The 17,251-nt window shown below is 49.6% G+C and overlaps 1 protein-coding gene across 6 annotated transcripts in view; it reads left to right on the plus strand.

Annotated features, from left to right (window-relative positions):
* Actn4 (actinin alpha 4) overlaps nucleotides 1–17,251 on the plus strand; it is a 66,142-nt gene that overhangs the window by 26,910 nt on the left and 21,981 nt on the right. For all 6 annotated transcript variants that reach the window (XM_005371255.2, XM_026778064.1, XM_005371256.3 and 3 more), the window contains exons 2-3: nucleotides 16,350–16,464; nucleotides 16,616–16,735. In XM_005371255.2, coding sequence (XP_005371312.1) covers nucleotides 16,350–16,464; nucleotides 16,616–16,735 — 235 coding nt within the window. The remainder of the gene's footprint in view (nucleotides 1–16,349; nucleotides 16,465–16,615; nucleotides 16,736–17,251) is intronic.

Consider the following 17,251-nt stretch of genomic DNA (forward strand, 5'->3'; position numbering starts at 1 on the left):
TTTCACTTGCTTTTCCCTGGGGTCTTAGGTATTCTCCCCTTGGCCTCAAAGATCTTGTCTGTGATCCATTCGTTATAGTTATTTTCAGGCCCAGGTCTCTCCCCTGTTAGGTGTGCAAGGCTCTCACTTCCCCAGTGTCCCCGGCACCAGCAGCATGACAGGATGTGTTTGGATGAGTGTGGAATCAAAGCATTTGTGAGCCAATGCTCTTCTGCTAGTTTTAGACAGAAGTTTCCGCGTGCCTGCTGGCTGCAAAACACTTTGATTCTAGCATTTTATCTTGTCCTTCATAATCCACCCCTGTCAGAAGCCTAGGAGCCTTTGACTCCTCATCTTTATTTAGGAACTGAATTTTCTATCTTTCTCTAGACCAGTGGTTCTCAGCCTGTGAGTCACAACCCATTTGGGGGTGAGGGGGTCAGACAACTTTTTCACAGGGGTTACCTACAACCACCGGAAAACAGATATTTATATTACGATTCGTAACAGTAGCAAAATTACACCTATGAAGAGCAATAAAAATTTTATGGTTGGGAGTCACCACAACATAGGAAGGTTGAGAACCACTGCTCTAGACTGTTCTAGAATCCTGACTTTCTTCCTGTTGTAGAATGTTCCTTCCATTGCCCTAGTAACTCGGGACACAGGGTAGTAGTAGAAAGTGAAGATTGAGCCGGGCGGTGGTGGCGCACGCCTTTAATCCCAGCACTTGGGAGGCAGAGGCAGGCAGATCTTTGTGAGTTCGAGACCAGCCTGGTCTACAAGAGCTAGTTCCAGGACAGGCTCCAAAACCACAGAGAAACCCTGTCTCGAAAAACCAAAAAAAAAAAAAAGAAAGAAAGTGAAGATTGTATAGCTGCAACAGCCCCCAGAGTGGAAGAGTCAGCTGCTCTGTGCATGCCTGGTGCATGGACTCAGGCTGGTTTTCCTCCTGCAGTGGCCCGCTAAGTGGCTTGATTCTCCTCCTTGTCGGTCCTGATGCTTCAGTGAACATTATCTTTCTGAGATTCAGTGTCTATTTAGGTCGCTCTGAGTTAACCTGCTTTGCCCCCATGTGCAGAGGACAGGTTCTAAACTCATTCAGCAGTTAGTGTCTGATACTAGCTGCACCCTACTACTACTCTCTGGGGTCCTTAGCTTGTGCCCTCTTTTTGAGTTTTTCTCTGTCTTATGACTGCAGAATGACCCTCTTCCCAGGCCACCATGCATCAGAACAGGGCTCCTCTTTCAAGGCCCAGCTCAGGTGTCGTCTCACTTTGTTCTTGTATCACACTGCCCTGCGCTGACTGCTCACCAGTGTCCCTCTCCAGCTGGGCCATGTTCTCTTGGAGGACAGAACTGTCAAATTCCACTCTCCTGAATCTCAGTTCTGGGTAGTGGGGCTCCTGACTCCAGGGCGCCCTTGGCAGGGGAGTGCTTCTCATTTTTGGTTCTTCCAGGTGATGGTGTTGAGGTTGGAGAGTTGGTCATAGCAAGGGTTTTCTCCCTGATTTGACAACTCTGCTATAGAGCCAGGCTGCTGCTTTCCCACCTCTCCTATTAGGTCCCGTGTTTTGGCCCTGGACTACGTTTGCCTGTTGAGAAATTTAGGGTACAGACCTTCTCTGCATAGGGGAGTATGGCCCAGGATATGGAAGACTGGGATTACAGTTGTGGTGTTTGCCACCCATGGAGCAGATGGAAGGGAGAGGGAGGGAACCAGATATCACTCTGCTCTTCCATGGGCTCTGCCTGGGTCTCACCAGGTTGTATATCTCAATGGCAGATAAAGGCCACAACCATTTGGAATAGATTTTATATAGAGAATGTCAGATTTAAAGTAATGATATCTTGCACCAAAACAGCTGCTTTTCAGATTGAGTCTTATATGGGTCTGCCATGTTAGAGACTAGACAGAAGAGCTGGACGCTGGAGGTATGCTCTGATAGGAGTGCTTACCTGTTAGGGGCGAAACCCAGGCATCAGTCCCCAGCATTGCAAAAACAAACAAGAAAAAAAACACCTAAAACAAAAAAAACTACCGAGGTTTTTGCACCTTGTTAGCACCCTGCTTAAAAGTCACTGCTATGATTTTATTCTGCTGCCACTGTTGCTCTTGGCCCATTGTAAAGTTCTGGTTGGATGGAAGTGAGGCCTACGTCTCTAAAGTATATGGCAGGGTGGGTGGTCTTTTTTGTTTGTTTGTTTGTTTTTGTTTTTTTGAGACAGGGTTTCTCTGTGGCTTTGGAGCCTGTCCTGGAACTAGCTCTGTAGACCAGGCTGGTCTCGAACTCACAGAGATCCGCCTGCCTCTGCCTCCCGAGTGCTAGGATTAAAGGCGTGCGCCACCACTGCCCGGCAGGATGGGTGGTCTTGTGGCCAACCTCTGGTCTCTTGTTTGCAAAGTTACACAGAAGTTTTCCTCGTAGTCCCTCTCTTTTGTAGGGACAGTTCTTTAGAAGGAGGCTCTGATGAAGGGCAGGAAATGTGTCCATTTTGTCTGTATCTGCAGCATGTGCTCATCTTCCAGTGCTCTATCCTTTTCCAGAACTCTGGTCCAAGATACCCTGTTTTACTCCACCCAACCATGGAGGGGGGGTGCTCTTTTCATACCGTAGATCTGCTCCTGTCCTTCCCCTAGCAGACCTTTAGCTCTGGGATAAAACTCAAGCCCTCCATGGTATGAACCAGTGTCTTGTGCTCCCTTTCTCTATTCTTGCTCCCAGTGGTGGGCGTCAGGCCCCTAGGAGTAGCCCTTCTCCAGTTGTGGGTTTCTTTGTTTTGTGCTGAGAGAGAGAGATAGAGATAGAGATAGAGATAGAGAGAGAGAGAGAGAGACAGAGAGAGAGAGACAGAGAGAGACAGAGAGAGACAGAGAGAATATTGCCTTTTACAATCCCTTGTTGGGCTGCTCTGTTCTATTACAGCCACTTCTGTCTAATTGTAGTAGTTTCTGCTTCAAGAGGGCAGGGGTACTTGACAATCTAACCACACACATACACGCCACCTAGGGAAGTAGTCAGTATCTTTGTATATGGAAATGAATGAATGGAGTGTGGCAGAAGCTCAGATCTCTGGTTCCCTTCTGGGGTAAGGCCACATCTTTGGGGATGCCTGTAGGGCACAGCTGGTTTCTTTGGCTCTCACACAGTATCTTTTTTTTTTTTTCCCCGTACATTGATGCTTTGGCTGCTTGTCTGTGTATGAGGGTGTCCAGTCCCTTGGAGCTGCCATGTGGGTGCTGGGGATTAAGCACAAGTCTTGGGGGAGCAGCCAGTGAGCCATCTATCCAGCCCTCACCCCCTTTTATTACCAAAACAAAACCCAGGGTCTCTAGCCCAGACTGGCACACGTTATCCTCCTGTCTCAGCTTCTTGAATGCTGGAGCCCTGAACTCACACTGCCTATTTTGTCCCATTGACCTACAGAGCTGTGCCTCCCAGCAGCCTCTGCTTGTTCTGACCCTTTTGGGGGAAAGCAGGCACAGGGGCCAAGCCTCTTAGAACCCAGACAGAACTGCTGTTCAGCTATAGGCCTCCAGGTCCTGTCTTAAGCCAGGCCTCCCACCAGGTGTGGGTGGAGGAATGATAAAGCCACTTGGTCTACAGGCCACCAACCCTTCCCCCTGTCTAAAAGTCACACAAATGCAGTTGGACTACACCTTTGTTTTGTGAGTCACTGGTCATGGCCTGTCGTAAGTTGTTGTTTCCTATACTTTCAAGGCAGCTTTATCGGGTGTCACCCAAGCAACCTGGACTGGATTTGATACAGGGTCAGTTAGCACGTTGTGTTGAAATCTGTCGTTGTGCCCATATAAGGCAAACTCCTTGAGTTACTTTTTACCTTGGCAGAATCACAGGAATGTCAAGGTAACCAGGCTACCTCAGGAGCTCTGATTCTCACCTGGTCACCTGACTTGCCCTCTCTCTCCCATGACTCACCCTGCAGTGCAGACAGCTCACACCATCTGGGCCTGAGGTAGTCTGCCCGAGAGTCTGGAACCGCCATTGCACTAGTGTCGCCTTGGTGACCAGATGAGAAATACTGTGACAAGCCTAATGGGGGAACAAAGCAGGCAGCAGTCTGGCTAGGTTTGGGGACTCGGGTCCCACCAGCAGGCGCCTCCTCCAACATTGGGAGCCTTACCTGTAAAACCAAAGCACAGAGAACAAATGCCTATACAGTATGCATCATTTCTATAATTATGTCAGGGTTAGCTTAATAGTCCACCTAACCACAAAAATACCTCTTGGCTCCTTGAAACTCAGCCCCTCAGTAGCTTGGAGGGTGGGTTGAGAGGGTGCACCCCCGCACCCCCATGTCCTTCCATGTTAAAATGGAGTCTACACCTTACCATGCCCATTGCCCTCTCCTCACAGCAGACCAATCACCTGCCCATTGCCCTAAGGCCAGGTGTTTGCTCCTCCCCAGAGTACCTAAGCCCCCTTCTCTCATTCAAGTGTCCTGGAGACAGCCTGATGAGTGGTCTGCTCGTACACCAGGACCAGGCTGGGAAAGTGTGTGGGCAGCACAAGGGTGAGAGTTTGCCCTGTCACTGGGCCAGCGCAAATGGTTTCACCATTTTTAATGGAGCAGCTATGAGTCAGAGGTTTCAGTCGCTCCCTGCTGGTTCCTCCTAGTCCTGTAATTACTGACTCTACTATAGAATCTGATTTTGGCTTTTTTTTTTTTAATTCTCCCCAGACATCATTCTATTGTCAGTTCAGGTTTTACATCCTCAGAGTCTAAGATAGACTGAATGTGTGTTCAGAGGTGGGGAAACCTCCAAGTCCAGAGTGCTTAACCCACAAATTGCGTACCTCAGAGCATCTCCAGGCCAGGGACTAGCCAACGCCCATTCACACAAGGCTGGAGCAGATTGGATAATTCCTAACTCCGCCAGTTGCCTCTTGGCAAACTCTTCACTGGAGGCTGGGGTTTCTGGCCAAAGGCCTCTCCCAGGTTGACTGGGTTTCTTTGCTCACCCAGTACTCTCTGAACCACTGCTGGGTGCCAGCCTGAGGGGAGGCATGCTGGTTAGCTCTCAGGCCCCCCACCAGTTGACCTTGGACTCAGAAGCAGGGGGATTGGAAGTGCAGGTATGGAGCCCTGCAATCTCTTGATGCTTTTGAAATGGTCCTTTAGACCACAGGCCCAGAGAACAGGAAGCCAGCGGCAGCAGTGTTTGTTAGACTTGGTTCCTGTGTGCCCCAAGAGGGTCAAGACCACAGATTTCTAGACTCATGTTTTCTCTACCCTGTATGGACCCGCTCTCCAGGTCTCATCTGCTAGAGAATACTGTGAACTGGAATCAGAATATACCAAAAAAGGAAAAGGACACTGAGATGTCAGTCGCAAAGGTGAAAACAGCCAGTGTTAACAATTACTCTTTGCCTGCATAGTCCCTAGACTCCGGGTCTGTGAACACCAGCAGAAAACATTCTGCCTGCTAACATCTGGATGAACAAAGGGAGAATGGAATACTTGCTCTTGGCCTCGATGCCCTGATGCCCTGGCCTGTAGCACTTAAGGCCTATGGGGAGTTCTCTGGGTGGCCCCGTGGCCTGGAACAGGTGTGGTGCCTACCTAGACCTCAGCCCATCAGTACTCATCTGAGTTCATCCTCCTTCTTGTCTGGATGAGCAAGGCCCTAGGGAGATTGGTCCACACTAAAACCTCAATTTTAACACTGGGTCTCTGGTACCTGTTGGGATTATAAGCCACATTCGCTAGGTCAGAATCAGCTGCCTTGTCTATCTTTGTGAAGGATCAAAGGTTAACCAGATATTTAGTCCCCCACCCCCACCAGGAAATGGGCTCTATTGTAAGCAGGGAAGATAAATGGGCTTTTTGTCCTTGGAGCTGGTCACTTGTCCTCCAGGTGAATGGGGCCAGGCTTCTGAGCAGAATACCAGGGGGTGGGCAGAGCTCTAATTTTAAAACTCCTTTGGGAGCGGAAGTTTCAACTTTTAAGAGTAGCTATCAAGGTGGGCCTCACCCATTTCCTTCCTGCTGAAAAGCTCTGCAGGGAGGGCTAAACCTGCCCCTTTTCCCTCTCCCTTCTCTCTCTGTGTGTCCCCTCCCCCAACCTTAAATCTGGCCAGTTTCTTTCTAGACAGGTGGACTTTGCTTTGAGAGGCTGGACATAGCTCCTTGGGCTGCTTAACTAGCTCCCTGAGTGTGAGGTGGACTGGGCAGGAGCAGTTGGAGCACCTTTCAACCCCAGGCTGCCTGTCTCTGCCCCTCTTGGGTCCCTGCCCCTCTTAGCTCAAAGGGATTCATCCAGTTTAACAAGCCCCATTATTAGCTCTTTGCCGAGTCTCAAACCCCTGTGCCTATATAAGAACTAGAATGTCTCTCTCAATCCTAACTTCCTGTGCTACCTGATAAAATGTCATTGTCTGGGATCCACCTCCAGGGAATCTGGCTCATTTGATCTTTGGTAAAATATTGGTATTCTTCTTTATCAAATTTATTTAGTATGTGTGCGCATCGCCATGGCATGGTGTGCATGTGAAGCCCAGAGAACAGCTTTTGAATCAGTTCTCTACCATGCGGGTCATTAGGCTTGGTGGCAAGCGTCTGCCTACTAAGTCATCTCCCCAGGCCACTTGTGGGACTCCTAAAAAGCAAAGCTTGCCAGGCAATGCAAGTTCATGTCTTTAATCCCAGAAGCAGGCAGATCTCTTGTGAGTTAGAGGCCAGCCTGGTCTACAGGATAAGTTCCAGAATAGCCAGGGCTACACAGAGAAGCCCTGTTACAAAAAAGACTGGGGATGTGGGGAGCAAAACTCCCCAAATTCCATATGTCGATTGTCAGTTGACTTTAGTCAAAGATGCAAGACAATTTAATTAAGGAAGCAAATAGTTTTCTCAACAAATAGTGCCTAAAGAGGTGAACACTCCCCATATGCCAGGGGCAACTTTCAATGGCTAAGATTTCCAAAAGCAAGCCCTAACTCTACAAATAGAGAAGAAAACACAGGTGTAAGTTCTCATAATCAAGAGTTAGGCAAAATATCCAGGTAAGTACTATGCAGCTGAGCTCAAAGAACATTTTTAATGAAATGATAGTCCACACCAATATTTGCAAATCATGTATCTGATAAAAGTGTAATGTCCTGTAGATACAAAGAGCTCCTACAACTTAGCAATAAAAAGATGATATTTAAAATTGAGCAAAGGATTTGAATAGAAATTCCTTTAAAGATAAACAGATGATCAGGACTCTCTGATACATGTTTAACATCATCAGTCAGTAGTCTAAACAGGAGGTGGGAGTAGTCAGTGTCAAATCAAGTGTTCGCCCAGCATGCACTAGGCCTTGGGTTAGATCCCCAGCATCACAAAAACAAAACAAATGCCCACAGTAAGGTATGAGTTTACCCTCGCTGGTAAAAAGGTCAGGCAGGAACATGGTTTGACAAGGAGATGAAGGGACTGGAATTCTTGTGTTGCTGGTGGGAATGTGAGATGTTGCATCTTTTTTAAGCAGTTCCTCAAATGTTAAATCATCAGTCATCCAACCTAGAGATCCCACTTCCGAGTATACCCATTCACACAAAACTTCACAAGTCTTCAACAGCCAGGTCATAAGAACCTAAAGGTAGAAGCAAGAATGGGCTTTTAAAGGGGAGTAATAATCTGATACATGACTCAACATGGCTGTACCTTGAAGACATACAAGTGGAAGAAACTAGCCTAGAACAGCTGCATGCTCTCTTTGACTGGAATGTCCACAGAGATGGGAAGTGGGTCGCTGTGCCTAGGAGCTAACGGTTTTCAGTGAGGCAGAAGTCCTGGAAGTAAGTAGTAGAGATTGTTGCACATTGTGAACATACCCAGACTTCATGGATTTTTTTAAAGCTAGATTTTTATTATTTTCAATTATATACTTGTGTGGGGGTATATGCACCTAAGAATAGGTGCTGGCAAAGTCCAGAAGTGTGACCTCCTCTAGAGCTGGCAATAGAGGGATGTGAGCTGTCTGACTGGGTGCTAGGAACCAAACTCCTGTTTTCTGCAAGAGCAGCACTTCATTTGTTTTTTAGGACAGGGGTTTTTGTTGTTGTTGTTTTTGGGGGGTAGTTTCAAGACAGTGTTTCTCTGTAGCTTTGGAGCCTGTCCTGGAACTAGCTCTTGAAGACCAGGCTGGCTTTGAACTCACAGAGATTCTCCTGCCTCTGCCTCCCGAGTGTTGGGATTAATGGTGTGCGCCACCACTGCCTGGCTAAGAGACAGCGTTTCTTTGTGTAACAACAGCTCTATGTGTCCTGGAACTCACAGTGTTGACTAGGTTGTCCTCAAACTCACAGATAATCCACCTGCCACTCAAATTCTGGGATTAAAGGCATCTGCCACCAAGTCTGGCTAAGGATAATCTTAAATTATGTGAATTACATCCACACTGACTCTACAAACCGTGTATTTTAAGAAGACCAGCTCTCTGTTTGAGGCCTGTCTCTCAGATCTTCAGAATGAACTCCATGTCAGCCAGATCTGCATAGTGAGGCCCTGTTCAAAAGAAACATGGGGTAGGAGAGAAAGAAGAGCCCAGGTGTGTCTGCAGTCTCACCACCCTGAGCTGAGGGAGTGGAAGAGCTCCCAGGTGCTTCTCACATGCAGCAAACTGAAAACTATGGGATTTGAAGGATCTGAATTTTTGAATCTTTTACTCTGGCCCAGAACTTGGATCCTCCTGTATCAGCGTCCCAAGTGCTGGCATTACAAGTGTGCTCCTCCCTTCTCCCCCAGGGCCTCCTGTGTGCTGGGCATGCACTCTACTACCAAGCTACAGCCCCAATCCTCAGATATAAGAAGCAGATAATGCTAACTTCTTCTGTCTTTATTATGTTTATTTACTTTTACCTTTGATCATTTTGTCTCTGTCTAAGGGGGTCTCAGGTAGCTAAGACTGACTGTAGGAGCACACTGTGCGGCAAGGGTGACCTTGAGCTCTTGACCTTCTTGCCTCCACCTCTCAAGTGCCATGCCCCTGTGCCAGTATCCTATGTTTGTTTGATGGTACAGCCAGCCACTTGGCAAACTCAAAAAAGCCCTGCTTCACCTGTGGTGCTGGTGCTGAGGCGTGGCATGCTCTGCAGGCTGCTGTTAGAGCAATGAATAGCACCTGTATTGATCTCGGCCAAGAGGTGGAGGGTGTTAGGTTTTGTTGTTCTTTTGAGACAGTCTTACTCCGAGACTCAGGCTGGCCTCTCCCATTGGAGTGACAAACCAGCGTTTTCTTCCCTGACTTGCTTACAGAGTACATATAGTTCCAAGGTTGTTCTTGTGACTTCCTGTAAAGGAGCAATTTAATCCTCACTTAATGAAGACTGTTATCAGTGTAGGATAGGACCAGAAACTGAAGTCCAGTCTGATGGGGTGGTGCACTTGGAAGTCTGAGGCAGTAGGCTGCCCAAAACCTCTATCAGACACCCCGTCCCCACCCCCCAAGAAAAGAAGAAAACCATTAAGTGCTACATTGGCTGAATACGAACAGCGCCAACCCTGAGCATTCTTCCCAGGAAGGTGCCTAGACGCAGTCATCAGCTCCTTGTCACGTTGGTGTGGGGATTATTTGTGAGCAGGTACTGTAATTTCTGATCATAAATGCTGTGGATAAAGCAGAGTAAAGTGATAGCCTGGTGGAGGTTGTCCTCAGAGAAGGCCTCCAGGGGTGGTGACATTTGCAGGGAGTTCTGAGTGATGACACACAGCCAGCCCTGTGACAAGCCAGAAGAAAGCCTTAGGCCAGCATTTCTCATGAGGAAAGACTGAGCTCCAAAGTCTAGAGGGGCGTGTATGCTCTCTGACACCCTTGAAAGAGATTGGCCTGGCTGGAACACGGGCTGCTGGGGAGGGGGGGCGCGGGACTGGTTCCAGGGTAGACACGCAGGACCTTTGGAATGCTCACGACTGCAGTTGCAGTATTTATACCTCTCCTCCAAAGGGGAAGTCAGCCTTTTCATGTAGACTGAGAAAATGCCGAATAAGGCAACTTCAGACCAGAACATGAGAAGCATAACATATTTCACCGTAAATGCTTTCAAGTTATGTTGTCATGGGGCAGTCAGTCATACCACAGTTCTTTCTGCCCCCGGAGTAGGCTGGGCTCAGTGTCCTGGCTTTGCAGCAGTGGCAGTCCTGATTCCCCGTGCTGCCAAGCTATCTGTGTTTGATGTTGCCATGAGTGACCATGAGCATGCTGTGATCAGTTCACCTGCTCTTTAACTGTGGCCCCTGGGTTCCACCCCCTCTGGGATCTGGTGCAGTAATGGAGCTTCAGAGTATCACTCACAGGTACAAACTTACAAACCTGTTCCAGAGGCCTCAGAGACTAGCCAAAGCGATCATCTCTTTGCCTGGGCAACTGGTAACCTAGATTCCAGAAGGCTGAGCCCTGAAAGCGCCTTTATAGTTAGTGGTGAGGCCCAGGGTCCCACGAGCAGTCTCTGCTTTCAGCATCTGAAAGGCTCTCACTGGGCCCAGCCTGGCCTGAGGCCTGGCAGATGGGCGATAAGGTTCTCTACCCTAGAAATAAATACTCTGCCTCTCTCATGTCCAAGCCTTGGACATCCCTCCTGAGGACCCATGGAAGTAGGAGCCATGGGCACTGTCAGAGGCCACAGCAGACAAGGTGGGAGTTCAGGAGGTGGGACGGCGCCCTACCCCTCAAAGCAGCTGGTGCCCCAGCGGAGCCGCAGACCCAACACACCCAATACGGTATTTCAGAGATGAGGTTTGAAACTCCAGGACCCTTGGGTGCTATGCCTGGGCCTAGGGAAAATGCAGTCCAGCCTTCTGGGTCAGACAGGAGATGGGCCTGTTGGGTGGGTGGAAGGAAGGAGTGGATCTTGAGATATTGAACAGTTTTTCCTCAAATCTTGTCAAGTGAGAAGTTGATGGAATCCACATGTGTAATGTGTTGGGTAGGTAGGTCCAAACCCCTTTGTCCATTAGAGTTGGAGCCAGCATGTGTGCCTCAGCTCTGAGACACAACACAGTCTTTCTAAGTCCAGACAGACATTACAGGGCGTCTTTTCCTGTGCTGAGTGCAAAGAATGAGTTTTGTGTTGGGAAGTCAGAAAATGGAAGGGACACATCCAGCCGGGTCCACTGCATTCCGTGTCAAGGACCATCCTTGTATCTGTCATCACAGCCTGCTGTAGCACTTGATTGTTGCCTTTGGAAGTGTTTGCTTCTTGCTCAGGGACAACTCAGAGAGAGTTCACCTCTCTGGGTTGGGGGAGGGTCATCATCAATGAAAGACTCATTAAAGCCCACTGCTGCCACATTCCTGGCCACTGAAGTCACCTCCCAAACAGTATTCATCATTCATTCACCCAGCCACCGCACATCCTGGTGGTTGGGAGGGTCCCTGTGGTACAGGAAGGACTTTATGACCTGCAGTGCCAAGCCTCCGCCCCCCAACACCCAAGCATGACAAAGCAGAAAGCCCTACTGAGGCAGTACCAGGCACACACTCCTTTTTCCTCTCCCTGCCTTTTCACTCCTGCCTCCAGCTCCTAAAATTAGAGAAGGTTCCAGCTCACTGCAGGCAGGGCAGGCTCTGAAGACCATCCTGTGGGTTTCTATCGGCCTTCTCAAAGGCGAGCAGCCCACATCCTTCCTCCCAAGTTAGGTCAGAGGCCAGGAAAGGCTACCTTCGTGGGGTGGTTTCCTCTTTGGGTAGTTCTGACAAACTGAGAGCAGAATGGCCACTCCAAAAGGACCTTATATGCTTCGTCAAGGATGGCACCTTCTTGAAATTTGTCGACTTTCCAGTACCAGCCCAATGCTACACGACCCATATTGGCATTCTGGTTCCTTCCTGATAAGACTGAGATCATAGGTCTGCGTTTTTCAGTCAAACCAGGCACCCCTGACATGGTTTCTTCCTCTTCATGACATGTGGGCCTTTGCTCTTTATTACACTACAGTAGTCCGTACGATCTTTGAAAGACCCCATGAAGCTGGTCTGCTTGTCAGTCAGGTTCTGCCTCTTCTGCCACAGGGCCTTTGCACAAGTTTGTGTCACCATCTGTCTTATTCTTTGTGACTCCCTCACGCTACTACTTGTTCAGCCTCACACGTGTGCACACACACCTGCTAAATTCTCTGCAGTTGGTTGTGGTATTTAGAGGAGCCTCTGAAGCCTCAGTCCTGCTGCAGTTCAGATTGACTGGTGTGGGCAGCGCTTCAACTTGAGGCTCTCCATTTCCTCTCCTGTCAGACAACAGCACAGAGATGCTAGTATGCGACAGGCCTGTGGGGTGGTGCTGACGGTGACTGCTGTGACTCACATGCTGTGGTTCATGGTCCCCTCTCTAAGGTGTGTTTGATGTGGAATGTGATTGGTCGTTGTTGGCTCTGCTTGGGGTTGGGGTATGTCAGCTCAGCTTCTATCGGGTATTGTTGGGTTTTTGGTTTGTTGTTTTTGTTTTTTATTTGGTTGGGTTTTGAGACAAGGTCTCTACATAGCTCTAGCTGTCTTGGAACTCTGTGTAGACCAGGCTGGCCTCAGACCCCCAGAGATTAAAGCCTCCATGTCCATCTTTTCTGTCAGGGTTTTGTTCCTGCTAGGCACTCCACAGGCCTGGCCTGGAGACACTTAGCAGATGGAAGACTCCAGACACCTGGATTGTTGCAAGCAGGCCTGGGAATTGTGTATAGTAGAGGAAGCTGGGGTGGACACATGGATTGGGGCCTCCAGCTATAGAAACCACCCTCTGTGTCACCCACAAAACAGTGCTGGTCTGTACTGGGGGAAGAGAGGGAATCTGAGCAGAGGGTTATTTTTGTGACCAAGTATAAAAAGCTATGAACTTTTAATGTCCTTTCCAACCCTACTGCCCCCTTGCTAGTCTTATTGCATGGAGCAGTGGTGACTGCAGTCGCTTGTCCCCCGGCTTCCTGAGTGTGCACTGTTCTTGCTCTTAGCTCGGGACAGGAGAGCCACACATCAGCAGAAATCCCTGGAACCTCCCTATACGCCTGCTAAGTGAGTGCCCTCCTGGCATTTGCTCTGTTTTCTGCAGGCAGAAAGACAGATGCCCGTGGCACAGCCACCACTCATCAGAATAGGCCTTTGGCATGCATACGACATTGAGAATCTCATGTGCCAGGCCCAGGGCTAAATGGCTGGTTCACATCACTCTTTAATCCTCATCGTAGCAGAGATTCCAGTCTCCATTCAGCTTTCTCACCACCCAAGGTTACTGCCCAGAGCAGATGAGTGTGTTTCAAGGGCAGGTGGTGTGGCAGCCCCTGTGAGCACAGGTGGCCTACACCTGGCTAGTAGGATTTATCATCGTCTCCTGCAATCTCATTTCTCCTCTAAAACTGCAGGAGTGGGCTGCGGACCTGCACAAAGAGAGGGCATCCTACACTTCCTGGGGATTGGTTAGGAGTGAACCATCAGAGTGCATGATTCATCTGGCACTGAATATCTGCCAGGGCCCACGACAGATGCTCAGTGTGCCTTTCCCCTTTCCCCACAGTTAATCCTTAGAGCCACTACAGGAGGTGGGTTCTGATCAATCTGTCTTACAGGACAGGAGACAGGCTGCACTGGGGGAAGTCAGTTGCACAGAACACCCAAGAAGCTGGCATTGAGATTCTCATCTGTGCTCCTCCCACAGCATGCTGAAGGAACCCATGTAGACCTGGGCAGCAGGCTCGTGCTCTGGGCTCAGAGCAGTATCAGAGTACTGGGGAGCTGCCCTATATGCTCAGGCCTTCAGATATGACTTGGTCACTTTGTGGTCTGTCCGTATCTTTCACACACATCAAGTGCGGAGACCCAGCATGCTCAGCCCCACCTGCTACTGTACTCTGGACTACGTTCCGTTAAGCTCTATCCTTATAATAGCAGGGTTATGGATGGAACCCAAGGTCTTTGATATACTAGGCAGGCATTTCTATCCTCCCAGCTCATCCTCTGACGGCTGTACTTACCCACTCTGTTTCAGACAAGAAGGCTGAGAGAGCTCACGTGTGGGCAGTGGGCTGAGTGCCTGCTAGAGCCCAGTAAGATAAACAAAAAGGCCATGGTAGTTTACACCTGTCGTCCTAGTACTTGGGAGGTGGAGGCAGGAAGATGAGGAGTTGAGAGCTTAGGCGGAAGGGATGGCTGAGAAGCGAAGAACACTGACTGTTCTCTCAGGGCCTGCGTTCGGTCTCCAGCTCTCACGTGGAGCTCACAACTGTGTGTGATTCTAGTCCCTGGAATTCAGTGCCCTCTTTCAACCTTCAAAGTTAAAAGAATTCAAAGCTGACCTCAGCTACATAGTGAAAGAAAGGCTAGTTCCCCCCCCACACACACACACACAAAAAAAAGAGGAAAAAATAAAGATAGGGAAGTGGGTAGAAAATGCTGCTTGAGGAGCACCATGGTCTGTGCCTGCAGTCCTGGGGAGCAGAACACAGAACAAGCATTTGGGGGAGATGTTGACATTGCCGTGCCCTTAGTGCATGACAGCCCCAGTGGCATCTTCATTGCCACCTTACAGAAAAGGAAATGGATGTTAGGAAAGGTTGGGAAACTTGGCTTGGAGAATTATAGCCAGGTCTAGACCTGGTTTGTCTGTATTCAGAGCTACCAAGAGAAAGTAAGGGAAATGGGGCTACACGGGGAGGGTGTCCACAAACAGCTAGGTGAGAACCTGCACTGGGGTCCCTCCCCTGGAGAAGCATGCCACTGGGAATGGAGACCAAGAGAGGTGCTCTGATGCTCACTGCACAGAGTGCTTGTCTGAGTACCTCAGTTTGTCCTCAAACTATGATCTTCCTGCCTCAGCCTCCTGATTGCTGGAATTATAAGCATGTACTAACACACCCACATGGGTTGCATTTTGAGTGATGGGTAAGTGGTGGTTCTGTTGCCAGGCCACAAAGTAGGTAGAGGCATGGTTAGTTGAGAAATAGCAGTGTGCAACCAGGAGGGGTCTCTCTGTCTCCCAGTCAAGGAACCCTGCATGGCAGCGGAGGTCGGTTGTTGAGTCCTCATTGTAGGTTGATGTATTAATTAGACAGCATCTTTGTCTGGGAGGTGTTTTGTGTGGAGTCTCTGAATGAGCAGGCCTGACGGCAGTTGTCAAAACACATGATACTTGGCCAGAGGCTCCATGGAAGCCCTTGGCACCCCGTGTGGCCTTTGCTTACACCCCAGGCATGGAATGTGCTCTTGCATGTTCCTGGCGGGTTGCCTGTTTCTGTTTTGGGGGCTCTTAGGAGAAGCAGAGGCTTGGGTTTTCCCAGATCGTGCTGTGGGAGGGCGAGGGCCAGTTTCCCCAGAAGACGCCTAGGCTTGTTGGCATTAACTGACGTGAGTCGCTTCTGTGGCAGACAACACGCTCCAGCTTGCAGGTGCTGAGTGGCCCTGCACTTGGGTGTTCTACCACTGCTTGCAGTATTGCAGCTCTCCATCCCAGAACATGTGCTTTCACCTGCCCGTCTTCAGAAACTCCTCAGATGTGGCTGCCTTCCACTTACCTTATCACCCCAAAGGCACATCCAGTTTCCAAGATTTGTAAGAGTGGGCCATAGAGAGAGGCCAGGTATTTGACCTGCAAGACAGCAAACTGTGGGACAAAATTGGACCTTAACTGGGAGAGCTTGGCTGCCAGGCTACCTTATGTCAGCTCCGAGAAAGGCCAGTGTGTTTTGATTTGTGGGTTGCTTTGTTCACCCTTGTATCTGACAGCAATAGGAAGGCCATAGCTGAGGTTCTCCTTCAACGGGGTGCCAGGTAAAGAAAGCCCCCGTGAACCAGTGTCTGCCTGGAGTGAGGTCCTATGCTCCTAGGCCTGTTTGTAGCATCCAAAGCCTACCAGTCAGGCACACCAGGCAGTGACACTTTCTCTAGTCTTGGCATTGAGGTCCACATATAAGTTATTCCCCACGTGGTTTTGTGGCTGGCATGTTTACCATAGGCTTCAGTGTCCTCATTTTTTTGGGGGGTGGGGTTCAAGACAAGGTTTCTCAGTAGCTTTGGATCCTGTCATGGAACTCGATCTGTAGACCAGACTAACCTTGAACTCACAAAGATCCACCTGTCTGCCTCTAGAATGTTGGGATGAAAGGTGTGCGCCATCACTGCCCAGCTGTCAGTGCCCTCTTTAACTGCCTGCCTGGATCACTTTTAAGACCAGGAAGAAAATTTGTGTAGCTGGATGTGGTGTCAAACTTTTATCATCTGAGTATTTGGGAGTTGGAGGCAGAAGGGCTATGAATTTGAGTCCAGCCTGAGCTACATGAGACCCTGTCTTAAGTCCTGATGCGTGTAGAAGGTGGCTTCAGGGTCAGTACTGCTGGTGGAAACCCTGACGCTTGTTCACCTTCCATCCCCTCTCTGTTCTCTTCCCTAGACCTTCACAGCCTGGTGCAACTCCCACCTGCGGAAGGCAGGCACTCAGATTGAGAACATTGATGAGGACTTCAGGGACGGGCTCAAACTCATGCTTCTCCTGGAGGTCATTTCAGGTGAGGCTCAGGGAGCACTGGGCAGCCCACATTGTACCCTGTCCTGGCAGGTACTGCCACTATCCTCTTGCCACCGGGAGGAGCTTCAGCCTGTGTGGAAGGCTGGAGTGTCTCGGGCAGCTATAAAGACCCTCATCACCTGTTTTCCCAGGGGAGCGATTGCCTAAGCCAGAGCGGGGGAAGATGCGGGTGCACAAGATCAACAATGTGAACAAAGCCCTGGACTTCATCGCCAGCAAGGGAGTCAAGCTAGTGTCTATTGGGGCAGAAGGTGAGCGGGGATGGGTGCCCAGGCAGAACTTCTTTGTGCTAAGTGCAGAAAGCTTCACACTTCCAACCCCAGTGCCTTCTCAGCAGTGAGCAGCAGTGAGCTACTGCCTTTGATAGCATGAAGGATCCTCAGCCTCTGCATTGTATGGAAAAGCAAGTATGCACTAGGGGTGAGGAAGAGTCCTTGTGAACTAGACCCTCTGTACATGACCTGTTTTCTGTCTGCCAAGAGCATCTCTGCCTAGACAATATGGGTAGAAGGAAATACAAGGAGAGAAGGAAGCAAACAACCTGAGCAGGGTGTTGGTACAGGATGTCCGAGGTCAAAAGTCAGCCCCTGGGCTTTGATCCAGCTTCATAGACCAAGTACACGGCCTAGATACCCCCTCCTGAATGGACTCCCAAATCTGTGCCACCAGCCGCAGGCCAGCCTACTCTAGAACAGCAGCTCCTTAGGGCCCAGGCCCTTTAGATGGAGCCCAGAGGCTGCCAGCAGCCAGGCCCAGCTCTGCTCATT

The sequence above is a fragment of the Microtus ochrogaster genome, unplaced genomic scaffold (assembly GCF_000317375.1).
Source record: "Microtus ochrogaster isolate Prairie Vole_2 unplaced genomic scaffold, MicOch1.0 UNK103, whole genome shotgun sequence".
NCBI classification, from domain to species: domain Eukaryota; kingdom Metazoa; phylum Chordata; class Mammalia; order Rodentia; family Cricetidae; genus Microtus; species Microtus ochrogaster.